The sequence below is a fragment of the Loxodonta africana genome, chromosome 16 (genome assembly GCF_030014295.1).
Source record: "Loxodonta africana isolate mLoxAfr1 chromosome 16, mLoxAfr1.hap2, whole genome shotgun sequence".
Classification (NCBI taxonomy): Eukaryota; Metazoa; Chordata; class Mammalia; order Proboscidea; family Elephantidae; genus Loxodonta; species Loxodonta africana.
In genome coordinates this window covers 17,018,638-17,041,747 of record NC_087357.1, presented here as the reverse complement: position 1 = coordinate 17,041,747, position 23,110 = coordinate 17,018,638, and the positions used below count along the sequence as shown (strand labels likewise).

Below are 23,110 nucleotides of genomic sequence, written 5' to 3'. Positions count from 1 at the left end.
ACAACCATTGACAGGAATTGACTAGTCAAGGAAGAAAGGAAGGTCGCTCTGGTCCTAAAAGCAAAAGGCATGCTGTCATGTAAAATTATAAAATATTACTCATAATAAAATAACTATTTGGCCTAAGCTCATGAGCTAAAAAATAGGGAGAATCTAGTTTCTACAGCAAATATTGGAAATGGAAATATATGCTCTAATATAATCAATAATACCAAGAATAATACTATAAAACATGCCATTAAGTTATCTCAGAGCTACCTAAGCGTTTGCTGTATGCAATTCACAACTACAGTAAAGCAGAAAATAATGAAGGGCAAGCACTGTCTTTGTGCAAGTCACAAACAGAAGGATGTTCCTAAAGCCTCCTAGTAAAGATAAACCCAACAAGCTGAGTCAATTCTGACTCTTAAAGACCCAATAGGACAGAGCAGAACTGCCCCATTGGGTTTCTTAGGCTGTAAATCTTTGTGGAAGCAGACTGCTCCATCTTTCTCCCACAGAGTGGCTGGTGGGTTTGAACCGCTGACCTTTCAATTAGCATCTGGGTGCTTTAACCACTGTGCCACCAGGGCTCCCTCCTGGTAAAGATGCCTCCTATAAATTATTGCTCTCTTATCAGCTGTCCGCTTAACATCAAACAACACTAGCTTGTCATAGACTACACTTACATTATTTACTATATTACCAAAAAAAAAAAAAAGAAACTTTCAAAATAAGACATACACAACCAATTTCTCTTTATATAAATGAATTCCCTTAACTAGGTAGAGTTCTTTAATCCAGAACTTTTTCATGGAGTCTAAATCTCCTTAGCTTGGAGGTTCAGGTCTACCCAAAGGCATTTTGGAGGAAAGGGCTAGTGATCTACTTCCAAAACACCAGTCACTAAAATCCCTATGGAGCACAGTTCAACTCCACACACATGGGGTCACCATGAGTTGGAACCGACATGAGGACAACTCCTCAAACATTTCTGCCTGGCCTTCAATGACTACTAGAACTTAGGTGTTTCTTACCTATTCATACAAACCTCTTGCTCCTCTCTGTATCTCAGTTTTAACCATGCTGATCTCCTCACTGTGCCTTCTATGTTAGAGCACTGGGAGCAAAGCTAATGTGACCAAGTCGTCTATTCAAATATGAGTTCACCAGCACAACTCTTGACTCCTATTCACCAACGAGTACTTACTGAACGCCTATGAAGTAAGTGATACAACTTAGATCAGCAATTTCTAAATCTGACTGATAATTAGAACCATATGGGACATTTTTAAATGTTTATTTTTCATTTCAGGGCCCCACTCATTAAAGATTTTAATTTAGTCCGAGGTAGGAACAAACTGCAGTTAAAAAAAAAAAAGCTCTGGAAGACCTTGATATGTTCACTGAGGGTATGTTTCAGGTGCTATGGAACACCAAGAAGGAAAGATCCAGAAGAAATGTGAAGAAATTTATACAGTTTAGCAGGGAAGACTATGGCCTAAATCCTACAAACACAGCAATTACGTTCTTCTATACCAGGAGAAAATCAGAGAAGGGAGATGTCACATTATTAATCAAGAAAGACAAGAGTTTTTAGCTTCTAGACAGGCTTCAGACACTCAAGAGATGACTTATGAGTACATTCCACTACTGAAGCAAAGAACAGAAATGGCATGGTTACACAGGCCTCAGGGAGAGAGTTACACTAAGGAAATGAACTTCGCTAGAACACAAAGGTAAGGGATAGTAAGAGAAAAGTTGGATGGGTGAGAAAAGCCTAGAAGACAACAAGCCTTGAAAGCAAGAAAGAAGAGTTTGGATTTCGTATTTTGTATCAGTGGTTCTTAAGTTGTTTTGACCTAGGCTTTTTTGAACAGAACGAAGGGTACTATGGTCCACCTTCTCTACTTATTTGAATAAATAATGCTAAGTGCTTAAATAAATAAATGTAAAAATTTCAGTAACTTAAAATTCTGAGAATTTATCAAAGTCCAATCAGTTTTTTGTGGTCTGGTGACCTTCCACATGCATTCAGGGAACCATCTTATGGCTCTGCCCTTCTCTCAAAGGCCCTCTCCATTCAGCTAGTGCAGGGGTCGGCAAACTCTTTCTGCAAAAGGGCCACTAATAAACATTTTTGCCTTTAAAAGCCATTAAGTCTGCCACAACTATTCAACTTTGACCACTGTGGCCATAAACAAATGGGTGTGGTTGTGTTCCAATAAAACTTTATTTATTAACACAGGCAGTGGGCTGGATTTGGAGCACAGATGTAGTTTGCTGATGCTCGGACCAGGGTATGGAGGAAGAGGGACAACATAGAGGAGAGTCGTGTAGGAGGTGTTCATCTCTTCCACTCATAAGTCAGTATGCCAGAACTTGGTTATATGGCCCCAACTAACTGAAGGTTGGTCTACCTGTATGCCCAGTTTAAAAAAAAAAAACAAGAAAATTGGGTTTGGTGAACATACCCATTTCTACTTTCCAATGAAAAAACAGCCCAGTGTTGAAGAAGAGTTGGGTAAACACTGTACTGAAAATGGTGTAACAAACACCCAGGCATATATTTGTTAATGGGCAATTATATACTGGTACTGCTAGAAAGCATCACTGTACAAAGTGGGGGAATAACCACACAAATTAGTTGATACTAATGGTGCCAAAGTACTTGTGATTTTTAATTAAAAAGCAAAAGCAGCAGCAATTTTAAAATACAAACAACTCAATACCAATAATAAACTAATAAAAACATAACTCCTATAGGAGAATTCCTACTTCTGTGTACATGTGTAGTATGACATGTGTACTGTACACATGTGCAGTGTATATGTACAGCGGGCCAACTTCCAGACTTCTAGTAGAAAGCTGAACTGGCACAGATGGGCACACACAATGCTGTACAGTCACCAGATCCAATTCCGTCTCCTCCCCGGTGTACAGCCAAACCCTACTTCTCAACCCCTCACAATAAAGTTGAGCCATGACTGAGTTCTAAACAAAGAGGAAAGATTCCACTTCTGAGCAATCGTGGAAATAATGTACACCACTGCCAGGCCTGGCACATAAAAATGTCCCTCACGTGACCTTCTATTCTCTTCCCCTTCTGCAGCAACCTCGGAGGCCAGGTGTTAAATGGTGGCATCACCTGAAGGAAGGAGGCTGGCTTCTGAGTGACTCTGTGAGTCTATCACTTCAAAAGTAAATTTGGTTTGGATTTTAACGTGAGAAGTCTAAAATGCCCCATACCTTGACTATATTCTCCCAAATTTCACTCAAGATAAAGTTGCTCTACTTTAAAATTGGAGCTGTGCTCTCTTCTTACACCTATTTATATTCAATACTTCTTTTTACAGTATTTATATTTATCATAAAACATAGATGGTCTGTGACTCCAAAGGAATAGTAACTTACAGGGAATCTATAAATGTGTTGGCTGTTAATCAAAAGGTCGGCAGTTCGAACTCACCATCAAACCCATGGGAGAAAAATGTGGCAGTCTGCATCTGTAATGATTTACAGCCTTGGAAACCCAATGGGGCAGTTCTACTCTGCCTTATAGGGTCACTAGGAGTTGGAATCAACTCGATGGCAACAGGTTTAGGTTTTTCTTTCCTTTTTTTTTTTTGGCCCTATTATGTAACATAACATCTCCAGAATATATACAAGGGAAAGTCTTAAAACTAAAAAAAAAAAAAAAGCACTTTTTTAAAAACATACTTGCAGTCATTTTGTACACATATCATGACGCAGCTCTGATTTTAATACAAACAGCATTAATATGAAGCCTAAATTTGGCAAATGCCATATGCTCACTTTTAAAGCCCCTGGTGGTCTGTGTAAACGAGTCCATGTACAGACAATTCAGGATTTGAGGACACTTATTTTTCCATATGCTTCCACAGTTTAAAAACATTATATTCCTACCATTTCCAATTTTTCCTGCTTTTCTTGAACTCTAAATGATCTAAATTACCCAGTCTCTAAGTTATCTCGGACAGTGTTTTTACCAATCTTTGGCAAAAAAAAGTTCAGTAAAGGAGGAAAAAAGTTAAGATTTAGGACATAACACAATATGTGATGTACACTATGTGAAATACCAAAATAAAATAATTTAGAATAAACCCCAAAACCCACTGCCATCGAATCGATTCTGACTCATAGCGACCCTACAGGACAGAGCAGAACTGCCCCACAGGGTTTCCAAGGAGCGGCTGGTGGATTTCAATTACCGACCTTTCGGTTAACAGCTGAGCTCTTAATCACTACACCAGCAAGGCTCCAATGTAAAATACCAAAATAAAATAATTTATTTTATTTGATATAGCATATCAAAATTATGGACTCGTCAGTAAAATACTAATATCATATAATAAAAATATATTTCTTTGGAGTATAGTCCATAAAGAAGACTGAACGATACTTTCTAAAACCACATCAAATATTCATTTATTGATTAAAGAAAGCAGAAGAAATGCACACTTTCCTTTGAAAGTTTTAAATGCGTGTTTTTAAACATGTCATTGGAATATACACAAGAGAAAGGTGGGAGAGCACAGCCTAACAGGCTGATTGTTGATACATTTTCCATTTGTAGTGGTGCAAAGTCAAGCACTGTTTTTGAGTAAAACATGACATGACATATTAGCACATAAAACATCACAGCAGTCATCCTTTATGGAGTCCCTATTTGGGGCCTGGCTCTGTGCTCTGTACTTTATATATACACTTAATCCTCACCCTATCCTATCAAGTAGGTATTATTTTCTTTGTTTCAAAGATGGAAACGCTGAGGTTTATAGAGACCATAGCGCTACTAAGCCAGGATACCCACTCAGGTCTGTAGGCTATACATTATTATTTCCAGAAAAAGCCTCTATTTTATATGGCAAACATTCTACCATGAGTTTCCCTGGTAACTACTTCAGGCTCCAATAAACTCATTTTATTCTCTGTTTAAGGTTTCCTTAATCAGTTATCCCATTGTTCGTGTGTATAAATTTCATAATCATATTTAAATGCATATAGTTCCAACTTCGATCAAGGAATACGAAGAGCATCATCATATATGTAACCAAGAAGCTGCAGTGTGAAAGTCTACTCTTTACCCTAACAATGATCACTTCTATGACAATAAGTCATAGAGATACTCTTTGGTGTTACTGACAGTACTCCTAAGGTCAGTAAATTCTAATTCACATTCATAAATTAAAAGCTACTTCTAAACAGCCATTTAATTAGGATAGTTGGCCACTATTATGAAAATTAATACTTAATTTAAGCCAGTATTTCTTAAAGAATAGACCATGAGCAACTACTGGTCCAGGAATCCTCTCCAAATAAAAAAAAAAAAAAAAAGCCCTCGACTAATCCCTGGGAAAGAATATTTAGAAATACGACATATCTAAATTTCTGGCTTGAAGGAACACCCACCAGTAATTCATTCTCACCATTTCTCATCAAAAGCCATGTCTCTCTCCCTGTTTCAGTGGGTTTTTGGCTCACAGAAGTAGACGTAGTCTAGAATAAGGAGTAAGAATTTCTTACAATTCTAAATAAAAAGCTCAGTTCAAAGATGTATGCAACGTTACCTGGCTCCATAATTCATTGTAAAAATAACGCTGTAAGAATTTTTCTCAAGTAAAATAAAAGGAATTTAAAATATTGAAGTATTTAAAAGGGACATTTGATACTTTCAAGTAAAATATTTCCCAAAATAGCATGACTTGCCCCATGTTAAACTTACCTTGAAGATGGCATTATATTTGAAGCCCTGAATTTGGTTGTAAACGGATTAGTTGACTCATAATCAAAATAGTCCTGACGATTTTCACCAAATGCGTTAGGTGATTTCAAGTCACAAGGGCTATCCGATCCCCCGTTATTAAGTTTGTCTGATCTTCTGCTATCTTTTTTTCCAGTTACTCTTTCAAACAGGCTAACTTTCTCCCTTTTCTCTCTCTTGTTTTCTTTTTTTACTTCAATTGATTTTGAAAATAAATTCACGCTGCTGTCCCATGATTCACTGCTTTCTTCAAATGGGTTTTTCTTCCTTGGCAGTGTTGCAAATTTTTGGGGTAATGAAGCAGTCACATTTGTAAAAGGGTCATTTTGTCTTCCAAAGGATGATTCACCTTCGTCCACACTGTTGTCAGGTGGGTTCATTTTAGAAGTATCAAAGCTTAATGTCCTTCTGTGTGGAGATTTGAGGCTTCCTGCAAACAAGCCCATAGTTAGTGCATAATCAGTGACACAGCCCATCACACTCCAACGCATTCAACGAGCACACTGCTTCTGCTTTTAGAAGGACAGCAATTAGCTGTTTCAAGATATTAACCCTCAAAATAACCAAGGAAAACAATTTTACAATGCAGTCTAAAGTATCTAGACTAATAACAATTAGTGTGTTGCTAGATATTAGCAATTTACTCAGCTCAAAAAGAAATGGTTACATAAGAAAACAATGGTGTCAAAGCTCGAGGCTTTACTTGGCATGATAATGTTATAAATTGTCAGAAGATTTTTGTCATCATTTAGCATTAAATTCACTCCTTCTTCTGAACACAGAGGTTTTATTTTCCAGGTACTTTCTGATGAAATGGAATGTTCATTTACGCTTCTGGCTTTGGAGAAAGGAGAAACAATGAAATGAAGGCAGGCCATGAAAGGGGGTGGGGCTCACTTTCTTATCCTCTAATAATATAAGTATGAATGCAGACAAACTCTGACATCAACGATCTTACCAATTTGGGATATAGTAGGTGCTCAATAAGTATCTGATGAATGACTATATTTAGAAAATACTCCTGAGAAACTGCAATTTTTATTATCCAACTTTACAAGTTAAACGTTAAAAATTAAAAGCAAATTTCAGACCACTGAGTATACATACACTTAGAAAGAACATGCTGCTTACCACTTTCTGGAACTGCTCCAAATGAATCTATCTGGCGCCCAAGAAGATGTGTTTGACCAATGGCGCCAGACTTCAGTTTCTCAGAAGACATGTGGGACCCAGTTAAATCGGACATTGAATGTGCTGAGGAAAGTCTCTGAGGGCCCAAAAGAAAAGGCTTTTTTGGTTTGGATTTCATCTGGATTTCACCACTTGAAAAATCAGTGCTGGCATCAGGCATGTGAGTACTTGGAATGATTGCAGACGATGTATCAGAAAATGTCCCATCATTTTTTCTACCTTTCATCTTATCTTTTAATTTTGCAAAAGGAGATCTTGTTTTGTCCTTCATTGATAAGTCAAACATACTTGCTGTCATGTTGTTTCTCATAAATTGAATATTGACTTTTATCTCACCCCTGTTTTTGGCTCTTTTTCCTTGTTTGGATTCTAATCTAAACCACCTTAAAGAGAAGAAAAAAAAAAGGGTTGTAACACGTAATGAAGAGAAGACATGGAGCTTTGTTATATACAAATAGATTTTTAGGTAAAGCTACTATACAGCCAGGCAACCTAAGCACCGAATGAGAATCTATCAGCCAGAGAGTGTATTTCTGGTTTTACTCCTTGTTCAATTTAAAGACCTGATCATTGTTTCTGTGATGTGACAGTAATATGTCTTGAGGTTTGACACAGGTTTGAAAAGAAAAGGCTTTCAGATAATCTTTATTTTATGATTTGAAAATCACTCATCAAAAATTCTTATCAGGAGAGGCAGAGCCAAGATGGGGGAATAGAGAGACGATACCGTGGAGCCCTCTTTACAACAAAGACCCAAAAAAACAAGTGAAACGAGTATATCTGTGACAAGCTGGGAGCCCTGAGCATCAAAGGCAAGCTTAGACAACAAACCGAGGGGCAGGGGAAGGAAGAGGCCATTCAGAAGTGGAGAGGAGTTACTGGACCTGAATCGCGGGGAGCCCTCAGGCACCATTCCTGGAGCAACAGAGGCCGCGGCAGCAGCGGGCTGGTACTAACGTTCAGCCGCCGTTTCCGCAGGGCGAAGCAGCAGCCACACAGCCCACTCACACCTTCAGAACCTGAGGATAACAGCCCTCTCGGCAAAAGCTAAGTACTGTGCCCCACCGCTCCCCCTAAGCTGGCTTCAGCAGCTGAATCCCTGGGCCTGAGATAGACCCTGGTGGGCACCTGGAGCCATCCTCCCGGCCTTGGGGAAGGAAAAAATTTGCAACTGGGGGAAAAGATAATTTGCTAGCTTCATTAACCAGGGAAGCTCAGGACAGAAGCAGCTCCTGTCCAGGCATAAACCGTCTGTGGACCTGGAGCACCTTTCCCTTCTGCATGGGCCTATTTCGGGAGAATAGGCCCTTGCTGGCAAACTCCAACCATTTCAGCTGTGTGGTGGAGAGGTGGGTGTTTGACTTCTGACATTGCTTTGCCTATTAAAGAGGGTCCTCCCCTACCAACATCAGGGACCTAAGGACTGGTAGCTCCACTCGGGTCACCCTGCCACCCACGACAGGGATCCAGAGATAACTGGTACCTCCCAGTCCTTACAACCAAAAATTTTGGGTGCCCATGGTCCCTCTGCAGAACCCACCCACCTGCACGCTCTGGGGAACAGGGACGCGTTTTCCTCAGAGACACTTGGGGGTCAGTTCTCAGCCCCCTGCCTTCTTCAGAGCATGACACCCTGCTGCAATCAGATACAGGTATATACGCCAATCGCCCCTGCCCTTCTAAGACTGTAGGACAGAGCCTGTACCACACACTTGATATCAGCTACCTGGAAACCTGAGCTGAATTCCTGAATGGATTCCTAGACTGATATACCTGATAACAGCTTTAGCCAGCTGGGGACAGGACACCAGGGCTCCAAAGGCGAAAATAATCAAGCTAGCTCACTCAAGCAACCCATACGGGTATACCAAAACAAAGCAAGCAGCTACAACACAGTAAGCAAGCATAAACTAATACAATAACTTATCGATGGCTCAGAGACAACAGTCAATATCAAGTCACATAAAGAAACAGACCGTGATCACCTCAACAGGCTCTCAAAACAAAGAATCCAGGGATCTTCTGGATGAAAGTGCATTCCTGGAATTACCAGATGCAGAATACAAAAGTTTAATATACAGAACCCTTCAAGACATCAGGAAGGAAATGAGGCAATACACAGAACAAGCCAAGGAACATACAGATATAGCAACTGAAGAAATTAGAAAAATTATTCAGGAACATAATGAAAGGTTTAATGAGCTGGAAAAATCCATAGACAGACAGCAATTAGAAATTCAGAAGATTAACAATAAATTTACAGAATTAGACAACTCAATACAAAGTCAGAGGAGCAGAACTGAGCCAAGTAGAAGCTAGAATTTCTGACCTCAAAGATAAATCACTTGGCACTAATATATTTGAAGAAAAATCAGATAAGAGAATTTAAAAAAAAATGAAGAATCATGTGGGACTCTATCAAGAGAAATAACCTATGAGTGACTGGAGTACCAGAACAGGGAGGGATAACAGAAGATACAGAGAAAATTGTTGAAGATTTGTTGGCAGAAAACTTCCCTGATATTGTGAAAGATGAGAAGATATCTATCCAAGATGCTCATCGAACTCCACATAAGGTAGATCTTAAACGAAAGTCACCAAGACATATTATAACCAAGCTTGCCAAAACCAAAGATAGAGAATTATAAGAGCAGCAAGGGATAAAAGCCACCTACAAAGGGGAGCCAGTAAGAATAAGCTCGGACTACTCAGCAGAAACTATGCAGCCAAGAAGACAATGGGATGACATATTTAAAAAATTGAAGGAAAAAAATTGCCTGCCAAGAATCATATATCCATCAAAACTGTCTCTTAAATATGAAGGTGAAATTAAGATATTTACAGATAAACACAAGTTGAGGGAATTCATACAAACCAAACCAAAACTACAAGAAATACTAAAGGGAGTTCTTTGGTTAGAAAATCAATAATATCAGGTATGAACCCAAGACTAGAACACTGGACAGAGCAACCAGAAGTCAACCGAGACAGCGAAAACCAAAAAAACAAAGATTAAAAAAAAAAAAAGCCCAAAACAGGATAACGGCGATGTTATTATATAAGAGAAGACAACGTTAAAATAACAAAGAGGGACTAAGAAATGTAATCATACACCTTCCATATGGAGAGGAAGATACGGCGATACAAAGAAATAAAAGTTAGTTTTAAATTTAGAAAAATTAGGGGTAAATAATAAGGTAACCACAACAGAGACAAACTATCCTCCTCATCAAAATAAAATGCAAGGGAAAAATACAGACTCAGCAGAAACAAAATCAACAACAAATATGAGGAAAGGACAATATATAAAGAAAATCTACTCAGCACGTAAAATCAAGTGGGAAAAAGAAACTGTCAACACACAAAAGAAGACATCAAAATGATAGCACTAAATTCATACCTATCCATAATTACCCTGAATGTAAATGGACTAAATGTACCAATAAAGAGACAGAAAGTGGCACAATGGATTAAAAAACAAGATCCATCTATATGCTGCCTACAAGAGACACACCTTAGACTTACAGACACAAACAAACTAAAACTCAAAGGATGGAAAAAAATATATCAAGCAAACAACAATCAAAAAAGAGCAGGAAAGGCAATATTAATTTCTGACAAAATAGACTTTAAAGTTAAATCCATCAGAAAGGATAAGGAAGGACACTATATAATGATTAAAGAGACAATACGCCAAGAAGATATAACCCTATTAAATATTTATGCACCCAATGACAGGGCTGCAAGATACATAAAACAAGCTCTATCAGCATTGAAAAGTGAGACAGACAGCTCCATAATAATAGTAGGAGACTTCAACACACCATTTTCGGTGAAGGACAGGACATCCAGAAAGAAGCACAATAAAGACATGGAAGATCTAAATGCCACAATCAACCAACTTGACCTCGTAGGCATATACAGAACACTCCACCCAACAGCAACCAAGTATACTTTCTTTTCTAGTGCACATGGAACATTCTCTAGAATAGACCACATATTAGGTCATAAAGCAAGCCTGAGCAGAATCCAAAACACTGAAATATTACAAAGCATCTTCTCTGACCATAAGGCCATAAAAGTGGAAATCAATAACAGGAAAAGCAGGGAAAAGAAATCAAACACTTGGAAACTGAACAATACTCTGCTCAAAAAAGACTGGATTATAGAATACATTAAGGATGGAATAAAGAAATTCAGAGAATCCAATGAGAATGAAAACACTTGCTATCAGAATCTTTGGGACACCGCAAAAGCGGCGCTCAGAGGCCAATTTATATCAATAAATGCACACATCCAAAAAGAAGGGCCCAAATGAAAGAATTATCCCTACAACTTCAACAAATAGAAAGAGAGCAACAAAAGAAACCCACAGGCACCCGAAGAAAACAAATAATAAAAATTAGAGCTGAACTAAATGAAATAGAAAACAGAAAAACAACTGAAAGAATTAACAAGACCAAAAGCTAGTTTTTTGAAAAAATCAACAAAATTGATAAACCACTGGCCAAATTAACAAAAGAAAAACAGGAGAGGAAGCAAATAACCAGAATAAGAAATGAGATGGGCGATATTACAACAGACTCAACTGAAATTAAAAGAATCATATCAGATTACTATGAAAAACTATACTCAAATTTGAAAACCTAGAAGAAATGGATGAATTCCTAGAAACACACTACCTACCTAAACTAACACAAACAGAGGTAGAACAACTAAATAGACCCATAACAAAAGAAGAGATTGAAAAGGTAATGAAAAAACTCCCCCCCAAAAAAGCCCTGGTCCTGACGGCTTCACTGCAGAGTTCTACCAAAGTTTCAGAGAAGAGTTAACACCACTACTACTAAAGGTATTTCAGAGCATAGAAAAGGACGGAATACTACCTAACTCATTCTATGAAGCCGCCATATCCCTGATACCAAAACCAGGTAAAGACACCACAAGAAAAGAAAATGATAGACATATATCCCTCATGAACGTAGATGCAAAAATCCTCAACAAAATTCTAGCCAATAGAATTCAACAACATATCAAGAAAATAATTCACCATGACCAAGTGGGATTCATACCAGGTATGCAGGGATGGTTCAACATTAGAAAAACAATTAATATAATCCACCACATAAATAAAAGACAAGAACCACATGATTTTATCAATTGATGCAGAAAAGGCATTTGACAAAGTTCAACACTTATTCATGATAAAAACTCTCAGCAAAATAGGAATAGAAGGAAAATTTCTCAACATAATAAAGGGCATTTATACAAAGCCAACATCACCCTAAATGGAGAGAGCCTGAAAACATTCCCACTGAGATAGGGAACCAGACAAGGATGCCCTTTATCACCACTCTTATTCAACATTGTGCTGGAGATCCTAGCCAGAGCAATTAGGCTAGGTAAAGAAATAAAGGGCATCCAGACTGGCACGGAAGAAGTAAAAGTATCTCTATTTGCTGATGACACGATCTTACACACAGAAAACCCTAAGGAATCCTCCAGAAAACTACTGAAACTAATAGAAGAGTTCAGCAGAGTATCTGGATACAAGATAAACATACAAAAATTAGTTGGGTTCCTCTATGCCAAGAAGAAGAACATCGAAGGGGAAATCACCAGGTCAATGCCATTTACAGTGGCCCCCAGGAGGATAAATTACTTAGGAATAAATCCTACCAAAGACGTAAAAGACTTATACAAAGGAAACTACAGTACAGTTCTCCAAAAAAAGAAGAGGCTTACATAAGTGGAAGAACATACCTTGCTCGTGGATAGGAAGACTTAACATGAGAAAAATGTCTATTCTACCGAAAGTGATCTATATATTTAATGCAATTCCAATCCAAATCCCAACGACATTCTCTAATGAGATGGAGAAACAAATCACCAATTTCATATGGAAGGGAAAGAGGCTCTGGATAAATAAGGCATTACTGAAAAAGAAGAACAAAGTGGGACGCCTTCCTTTACCTGATTTTAGAACCTATTATACTGCCACAGTAATCAAAACAGCCTGGTGCTGGTACAACAGATACATGGGCCAATGGAACAGAATTGAGAATCCAGATATAAATCTATCCACATATGAGCAGCTGATATTTCACAAAGGCCCAAAAACAGTTAAATGGGGAAAAGACAGTCTTTTTAACAAATGGTGCTGGCATAACTGGATATCCATCAGCAAAAAAATGAAACAAGACCCATACCTCACTCCATGCACAAAAACTAACTCAAAATGGATTAAAGACCTAAACATAAAATCTAAAATGATAAAGATCATGGAAGAAAAAATAGGGACAACGTTAGGAGCCCTAACACACGGCATAAACAGTATACAAAACATTATAAAGAATGTAAAAGAAAAACTAGATAACTGGGAGCTCCTAAAAATCAAACACTTATGCTCATCCAAAGACTTCATCAACGGATGAATGGATAAACTATGGTATATTCACACAATGGAATACTACGCATCGATAAGGAACAGTGATGAATCTGTGAAACATTTCATAACATGGAGGAACCTGGAAGGCATTATGCTGAGTGAAATCAGTCAGTTGCAAAAGGACAAATATTGTATAAGACCACTACTATAAGAACCTGAGAAACAGTTTAAACTGAGAAGAAAACATTCTTTTGTAGTTACGAGAGGAGGGAGGGAGAGAGGGTGGGAGAAGGGCATTCACTAATTAGATAGTAGGTAAGAACTACTTTAGGTGAAGGGAAAGACAGCACACAATACAGGGGAGGTCAGCACAATTGGACTAAACCAAAAGCAAAGAAGTTTCCTGAATAAACTGAATGCTTTGAAAGGCAGCGTAGCAGGGGCAGGGGTCTGGGGACCATGGTTTCAGGGGACACCTAAGTCAATTGGCATAATAAAATCTATTAAGAAATCATTCTGCATCCCACTTTGAGGGTCGCTATGAGTTGGAATCGACTTGGTGGCAATGGTTTTTTTTTTTTTAATCCCACTTTGAAGAGTGGCATATGGGGTCTTAAACACTAGGAAGCAGCCATCTAAGATGAATCAATTGGTCTCATTCCACCTGGATCAAAGGAGAATGAAGAATACCAAGGACACAAGGTAATTATGAGCCCAAGAGACAGAAAGGGCCACATGAACCAGAGACTACATCATCCTGAGACCAGAAAACTAGATGTTGCCTGGCTACAACCGATGACTGCCCTCACAGGGAACACAACAGAGAACTCCTGAGGGAGCAGGAGAGCAGTGGGATGCAGACCCCAAATTCTCATAAGACCAGACTTAATGGTCTGACTGAGACTAGAAGGACCCAGGTGTTCATGGCCCCCAGACCTTCTGTTGGCTCAGGACAGGAACCATTCCCGAAGCCAACTCTTCAGACATGGATTGGACTGGACAATGGGTTGGAGAGGGATGCTGGTGAGGAGTGAGCTTCTTGGATCAGGTGGACACTTGAGACTATGTTGGCATCTCCATCCTGGAGGGGGTTAGAAGTTGGCGAAATGGACACGAAAAGAGAGAGTAGAGGGAGAGAGCAGGCTGTCTCATTAGGGGGAGAGTAATTGGGAGTGTGTAGCAAGGTGTATATGGGTTTTTGTGTGAGAGACTGACTTGTTTGTAAACGTTCACCTAAAGCACAACAAAAATTATGTAAAAAAAAAAAAACCCTGCAAAATGAAGCCTAGAAGAGAATTTCTACAATGTTTCTACATTACTTAACAAAGAAGCTTAATATTCATTCCTGCAGACAGGTTATTATTTAAATATAGCTCTAATCAAGTATAACAAATTTTCTTAGCTACAAAGGAACTCTGATCTAATTTAACATTAGTTCTTTCTCATTGTTACCAACAGGCTATGCCAAAAGATTACATTTAGTAGCCATCAGGTGGAAGGCTGGTTTACTGGTTCACAGCGAGGAGAAGCTGCCCAGGATATACACACCAACTGACTACAGTCTAAATGGCCTAGGGTGGGATATTTAAGGTGAACTGTACATTAATACATTTAAATAATTACACAAAGTATTCAATCACTTCTGAATAGATTGGAACTTCATTCTTTGAGAAGTACTTTAGAATGAGAGAAGATAAAACACACTCACCTATATTATCATCAGTCTTATCCCACTGTTTTTTTGTTTTTTTTTTTCAGCAAGAGACTACTTTGCAAATTCTTGCCTACCACTCCAGGAAATTAAAACAGTTAAATAGTAATTGAATATACACTTATTAGATGAAATATTTGAATAAGGCTAACAAATGACAATTCTAAAAGTACCTCCCATGATCCAGGAAGTCTGACTCCAACAACTGAAACTCTGGCAACTACAGAGGCACTGGGCACTCAAAGGCCCTAGAATAGGCTGCCATCCTAGCCACTGCCCCGTTCTAGGACTTCTCAAGAGGAGTCAAAATGCAGGGCAATCTTAAAATGTTTAATATATGCATACAGTCATCATTCTGACAAATCTACATTAAGGGAGTTTTATATATCCTTTTTTTATTCTACTAGCTGTATCCCCAAACTCAAGGTAAATATTCCAAAGTTCCTTAATTAAGGTTGGTACATAATTTTAAAAAAAGAAAAAAAAACATTGCTATCAAGCTGATTCTGACTCATAGCCACCCTACAGGACAGAGAAAAACTGCCCAATAGGGTTTCCGAGGTTGTAATCTTTACGGAAGCAGACCGCCACGTCTTTCTCCCGTGGGGTGGCTGGTGGGTTTGAATCACCAACCTTTCAATTAGTAGCCAGGCACTTAACCACTGCATCACCAGGGCTCCTCTGGTCCAGAATAACAAATATTATTAAATAATTAAAATCTACATAGATTTGAAAGAAAAAGTACATCCCAAAGACATTATTTTTCCCTTGCTTTGATATACAGGCCATTCAGAGATCCTAAGCTTAAATAAAATACTACAACACATTCCAAGAGTCTTCCCTCATCTTTGGCAAAGATGACCAAAGCAACTAAACTTACATCCTTCCAAACAACCTTCAAAATCCACAAAAGTCTTGAATTAGCTGGGAATTATGTTCATGAGGCTCTAGTTAACGCTAATTCTCACTAAATGAGAACCAAGCAAAATAATGGGAACAAATCAGTGAAAATCCATTCCTACCAAGAACTTAAGACTATCATAGCACATTACATAAAATAAACAATAAGAGTCTAATGCTTATGACCAGTTTTAGGCTCTAGAGCAGGAAGGAACACTGTCACTCCTTTACGATCTGAGAAAAATCAGCTTTGTAAGGGAAGTTCTTTACATTTATAATTCTTCCTTCATCAACAGAAATACAGGTGCCTCACTGACTTCCATTATCAATCAAAGTAACCAGTGGGAAGTTGCTATATTTCCACTGAATCCTAGAAGTGGAAGATACTTCTGAGTTCATCTAGGTATTTCCGTGGTTAAGTGCTACAGCTGCTAACCAAAGGTTTGGCAGTTCGAATCCGCCAGGCACGCCTTGGAAACTCTATGGGGCAGTTCTACTCTGTCCTATAGGGTCGCTATGAGTCGGAATCAACTCGACAGCGCTGGGTTTGGTTTTTGGGTTATTCTTTTCATTGGAGCCCTGATGGGTCAGTGGTTAAGAGCTCCACTGCCAATCAAAAGGTCAGAAGTTCAAATCCACCAGTTGCTCATTGGAAACCCTACGGGGCTGTTCTACCCTATCCTATAGGGTCGCTATGAGTCGGAATCGACTCGACCTGGGATACTGGAATCCCTTTTCCTAAAATTGAAAATCTTGAGGTCCAATATGTACCTAAAAACACATTTCATCTTCATAATAAACTTCAGCTCTATGAGCGTGTCTTCTACATTGATCATTCTCATAAATTCTTAAGCAACACACAAGAAAAACATTTTCTTGGTTAGCTAAATTGGAGCAATTCAACCAATTAAGATCTAGTTACATCTGGAAAAGGATTTTTTTTTTTTTTTTAAAGAATAGGATATTTTATAATAGACAGCATTAACCTGAGACCCTAAATTGAGAAAATCCCTAATCTGAGGCAGATGATAAAATCTGAAGACACTGGGATTAGAAATAAGAAATCACAGCAATAAACTCTCTGGAATACAGAACCTTGAACAACACAAAATTGAGCACTCAAAAAGTCTGGAAATGAAATAAGGTTACGTGTCCAGTTATTAAGTCAGAGCTGTGGAAAACAGAGCCATTTTTAAAGGGCGGGGGGGACTACTTTTGATGGATGGTACCTCAGAAACATTCTGTAACATCATCGGGCTACACAGAAAACAGGTGAACACACTTTGCAACAAATACCAAAAATAAAAACCAACAACAAAGCAGCACATAAGATTCTCATGTAACAAATCACAGCAAATCTAAGAAAACTAATCACTCAGTTAAAGGGAGGGAGGGTAATCAAAATTAATCAAATCTTAGAAATAAGACCAAATAAACTACCTACTTAACACCCTTATTTCATAGACAAGGAAACCAAGGCACAGAGGATAAGTAATTTTCCATGTCGGACTAAAGTCAATGAGTAAAAATTCCAAAGTCAAAGAATAACATCTGCAGGAAAATGGAAGTTCTCATTCGATGAACCACATGTTATTAAGGTTAAACACATAACTGGTCACATATTACAGGATGCTGGATGTAGTCAGGACGCTCTGGTGGCATAGCGGTTAAGAACTATGGCTGCTAACCAAAGGGTTGGTAGTTCAAATCCACCAGGTGCTCCTTGGAAACTCTATGGGGCAGTTAGTTCTACTCTGTCCATAGGGTCACTACAAGTTGGAAAAGACTTGATGACAATGGTTGAGTATGTAGTCAGGAGACATGACAGCCGAAGATGAAGACAACACACATACTCCATTGCTAGAGTATAAGCTCCTTGAGGGCAATTTTCCCTGCACTAAAAATAAACCTTACTGAATTTGTTTCTAGAAACATGTTCATAACACAATCAAGCTATAACTCCTGTGTGTGGGTTTTTCTTTCTTTCTTTTTTTTTGCTAAAGAACTCCAAAGACTTAGGTAACTCTTAAAGAAAAAAGCAAGTCAGTGTTTGAATGCAAACTGTAAATAAAGTATAGTTTCCATCTTTCCCCATCTCAAAAAAAAAAAAAAAAAAACTGCAAAGAATTTTCACAGATATATTTAAAAATGTAAGCATGACAAATAGCTTTAGCTGCTTCATTTTGAAATGGGTCTAATAGGGAAGTCTTAATGAGACCTTCAGGAATCATTCCAGAGATAGCATTTGTTTTCCCAGGCTTCAAAAAGATAAAATGAAGACATAGCATTTGGGGCTTAGGGGATTAATGTTGATTTTTTTTTTTTTCCACCTCTGGAGTGCTGGATTTAAACTGTACATGGCTTCAGTTCAATTTTTAGTGGCACAGGTCCATGTGTAAAAACCACCACACATTTGGGAAATGTTCCCAAGCAACTGGTGCTGTGTGGTCAGAAACAGGACAAGATTGGCAATAAGGGTGCCAGAGGCCAGGACGCAGGTGCGCTGCTGAGGCACACACAACAGGCCTGGACTCTCCATGTGTTTGCACCATACCTAACTCCAGGGACTCTGAGCATCATTACTTTTCACGAGCATTAAAAAAAAACCAACATCACCCACTTCTGTTGTAAAAAATCGATAGATATTACCTAACAGCATGAACAATTTTACCACTCTATTATTAAACACTGGATTATTTCCTTAAATCTCGTGCCAGAATCAATCCAGGCACCCATTAAAGCGAGAGATACAGAAGTTCTCTTTCCATGCCCCACAAAAAGAATTTTGGCACAGACCCTTTTTCCCCTCTCCTTAAGAGAAAAAAAAGTACGGAAAATAATGGTTTTAGCCATCATGCTTCTTTGCCTATCACGACACAACTGGAAGACAGGCTGTAAATACTTGTCTTCAGCGTCAAAAAAGTAAAAAGCCTCACACCCAGCACTTTCATGGGACTTCTAAAGCAGCTAGCAGCCTTCATCACTCACACTGGTTCTCTACAGAGCACTTGGGAATATGCTGACAAGGTACAGCAATGTGCAGAATATTAAATATCTTTCTTGCAATACACCGGTGATCCAAGTCTGTTTCTTAACTGCGCCACATGTACAGCTGTGCTGGAAAAAGGAAACTATTAAATATATTAAAAAATGAGAAGTATTATCAATAAAGATACCTCATGAAGCACGTGGTCCCCGTTTATCCACAAAGTAGGAAAATGTTAAGGGCACAGTACCATATGAAAACCACTTTAATTGCAGCAACATCATAAGCCCTACTGATAATATTTAAAAGCAGTTTTCCCCCCAAAGGTCTAATGAATTCTATGTAATAGCCAGTATAGAATTGCTATAGGCAGAGACTCTGATATTAGTTAGAGTACTGCTCATAGCCAAATTTATGGTAATTACGGTGCTGCCAAAGACAAGGAGTAAAAACAGGAAGAAACTTTAAAAGGTTACTTCATCCTCAGTATCTTCGGATTCACACTTGGGCCTACTTTCACTTGGAAAATTTATATTTCAGAGAAGGCCTGTAATACATTATTCATTAATATTAAAAAGACTGTAAATGTAATAAATTTGAAGCTACGATATACTTGAAAGTCTAAAAACACTGTCACTTAAAACTGGCAATTCAATACGAATTATTTGGAAATTATCCATTTTTTGTTTTAAATCTGATGAACTCAGAGAAAACTGAGATGACACTTTTTAGGAATCAAATAGTTTTGATATTAAAGTCACTGAGATGTATTCAACTTTACAATTTTTTTTAACCTTTTCTGTTTCTTAAAATATCTTCATCTTAGTTTAAATGTTTACTATTTTTCCTCCTGAATTCCTACTATTTCTTATCTCTCTACCCTTTTACTCTATATAAAAAATCTTAGGTAAAGACCTCATTAAAAAAAAAGAAAAAGCCCAGTCAAGAGAAGCCTGCAGGCAGACATGCATAAAAAAGAACAATAGAGAATTTAAAACATAAAAAACTCATATAAACTTTAAGAAAGTTATTATTTTTTAAAAATTTTAAGAGAAAATAAATTCCTGACTGAAAGAAATATCAAGGCTGTCTTGGAAATTTCAAGATTTAAGTTCAACCTGTATTTTTCTCTCATTAATTGCATTAACCTTACTGTTCTCTCGGACCAGAAAAATTTTAAGTTTAGGGAAGCAGTGAGTGTATCTATCTCTGAAAACACACTATTTTTCACTTTAAGCTATGATATTCTATGTTAACTTTTATTATGGCTTTTTTTTAATTACAAAATATCTAACCCAAGCTTGAAAGTCATAGAAGACCACGTTTCCACTGAAAATGTCATTAAATCATTTAATCATAAGAACTGTCTCCAATCTTAGAACATTTAATATGGCCTACACACGACAGCTTTGCAAAACTAATTCTAACACAACACACTAGCTTCAACATATTGTATATTCAAAGGAAAATACTGTGAGTGTGTTCAAAGTTTAGAATGTTTGTACACACTTTTAAAACTTTTTTTTCTTAACAGCTTTAGACTTCACCAAGATGTACAGACCCTGAAAAATGGTCGAGTTAAAATAAAGACCAACTGTGTTTAGAGTCTTGAAATGAAATACTGAGTTCTAAATTTGGTCATTTATCTCTGACACCTTCAGAGTTCAATGTTTATATTAAAATGCTGTATTGGCAGATTTCATTTTCTGATGTTCCATTTTACGGAAAAGTTTCATGTTTAAAACTCATTAACAATTTACACATGTGAAGTTTTAGCTGTTAAACACTGCGATCCAACCCTTTTATAAATAGTGAAACAGTGTTAATTTGCTTAAAATCCGGTGCAAAATATTTGATTATTTAACAATGTTTACCTCAAACAGAAATGAGAGGAGAGCGGTCCTTAGCGACTCCATTTAAAAGTGTCTCTTCAACGATTATTTTTACTTCAGGACCATGCAAACAAATATGGTGCTTAAAACCTGGTCCTTTTGCAACCCCAAAACCAATGCCTCAAATACACAAATAATTTCCAAGAACAGAAAATCCATAAATAAGATATACTTAAAGTCCACCCACTGCCATCAACTCCATTCCCACTCAGAGCGACCCTACAGGACAGAGTAGAACTACCCCATAGGGTTTCCAAGGCTGTAAATCTTTCTGCCACATCTTTCTCCCGCGGAGCGGCTGATGGGTTCCAACCACCAGCCGTTCGATTAGCAGCCGAGCGCTCTAACCAGTGTGCCACCAAGGCTCCTAAGATATACTTAAAAAAAAGCACCCCCAAATTCAAAATAAATTGCATAACTTACTCTGTTTTCCTTCTTTGTTTGTCCTCAAAGATGTCATTGAGATTGATTGCCACCTGCCCTAAAAATTTATCCAGCCCCACCAGGGACCTGTGCATAACTATGAGGAAAAGGATGTATTTCTCTGGATTTCCCTGCATTAGCAGCCCTGGTAGCTCAAAGGAGGCCTCTTCCTTCCAGACTGGCTCAAGGGTTTTCTCAGCTACAGAGGTGGAGTACTTCTCCTTGCCCAGCTGAATGATAGTGTACGTGTCATTGGTACCACTTTTGCCTTTGGGCTTGAGATCTTTGGCTTGGAGCACTGTGACCTGCACGTGGGTTGGAAACCACTTTTGGGCTTGCTCTGACAGCATCATTCTGCCCTTTTTCTCTGCTCCGAGTCCCCAAGCGCAGGCAGTGCCCCTCGCCGGGGGACAGCCTAATGCTTTGATCACTGCATCTTAAGGGCACTTAAGGGACACCAGGCGAACTCGGCGCTGGCCCACTTCCCTGGGGATGATGATGTCAAAACGCCAGCCTGGGGCAGCACGGGGGTACGGCTGCTCTGGGGGTCCCCTTTCCTCCGGAGCAGCAGGGGCCCACCATCACCTGGCCGCGCTCCAGGCCTCCCCGCGGACCCCCGCACCTCGCCTCTCCACTTTCCCGCTCCGCCCGCCCCGGAGACCGGTCTCGGCGGCGGGCGGCCCCCGGGCCTGCCGGCAGGTGAGACCCGGCCACCTGGGCCCGGCGGAGGCTGCAGAGGTGGCAGGAGGCCTCTTGGGAAGCAGAGGCTTCCGAGCTCCCCCTCCGCCCGAGTCCTGCGGCCCCGGCTCCCGCCGCCTCCTCGCGGCCCGGCCACCTCCGCCTGCCGCGCGCCGCCCGCCCGCCGCGGGCCCGGCCCGGCTCCTCCGCCCGACCCGGGTAATACGAACCGCCGGCGGCCTCGCTCCCTCTCTCAAACCTCGCCCTCCTCCTCCCCCTCTCGCCTGGGCTCCTCCTCTCGGCGGGGGCGGCCGCGGGGGTGGGGCGGGGCGGGGCGGGGCGCGGGCGCCGGCAGGACGCCGACGGGCCCGGCTGAGGCGGCGGGCGCGGGGCCTGAGCTCGCGGGGCCGGCGGCTCCTAGCACCGGCCGGGCGGCGGCGGCGGCACTTCCGGGTTGCCCTTCTCCATGTTGATCTCGGGAAGGCGAAGGGGCGGGGCCGGAGGGGCCGCAGGGTCAGAGGTCAGCACCTCCCTGGTTGCCGTGGCGACCGAGGGCGCCGGCTGCAGAGCCACCCCTCCCCATGCTGGGTGCTGCTAGTTTGGATGCTGCACCTGATGCCCGCGCCTGGCACCGTGCTGGGTGCGGTGCCTGCAAGGCCAGGTGGAGAGCCCCGGGGGGGAACTGGGGACTGCTCCCGAGAGGAGGTAACCAAGGCCCCGGGACCTGCTGGAAACTAGCGAGAGAGCCAATTTCAATTTTTGAAGGCAGGGAACCCGTCTTGCTGTCCCCTGGTTGCCCGGTGCCTGGCACAGAGCGGGCGTTCCATCAGTGGTGGTGGAAGGAACTGGTCCCCTTTTTTTGACGGAAAACCCTTTTCCCCACACCCTTTTCCACCCCTCTGTGAAAGGAGAAAAACCTGTCAATAGACTGGAGATGATATCCGCACGCAGACGAAAGGAGAGAGGGAAGCAGATAACAAAAGATCCAAGACTAACACATGAGTTAATAAAGATCGCGAGAGGCGCTGAGACCTGATTCCGATCTCACCTCTTCCGCGCGACCCTAGTCAAGTCATTTCCCCTCCTTCGGCTCCAGTTTTTCTTCACGGGTAAAACTGAAGCCTCCATCGTGTCTAAGACTCAGTGTCGACTCAGAGGCTCAGCATGGAAAGCGGCC

General features: G+C 40.0%; 1 protein-coding gene across 5 annotated transcripts in view; it reads right to left on the bottom strand.

Annotated features, from left to right (window-relative positions):
• RAB11FIP2 (RAB11 family interacting protein 2) overlaps positions 1-22,037 on the bottom strand; it is a 57,536-nt gene extending 35,499 nt beyond the window's left edge. For 3 of the 5 annotated variants that reach the window (XR_002785429.2, XR_002785428.2, XR_010318052.1), the window contains exons 1-3: positions 21,256-22,036; positions 6,896-7,338; positions 5,726-6,194 (exon numbers count right to left, since the gene is read on the bottom strand). Coding sequence is in view for 2 of the 5 variants with exons in the window: in XM_003409104.4 (XP_003409152.1) it covers positions 5,726-6,194; positions 6,896-7,338; positions 21,256-21,608 (1,265 nt within the window). In the remaining 3 variants the exon portion in view is untranslated. Of the gene's footprint in view, positions 1-5,725; positions 6,195-6,895; positions 7,339-21,255 lie in introns of all 5 variants that reach the window. The other 2 variants (XM_003409104.4, XM_023546676.2) reach the window with 1 other exon arrangement.
• Positions 22,038-23,110: the final 1,073 nt, after the last annotated feature.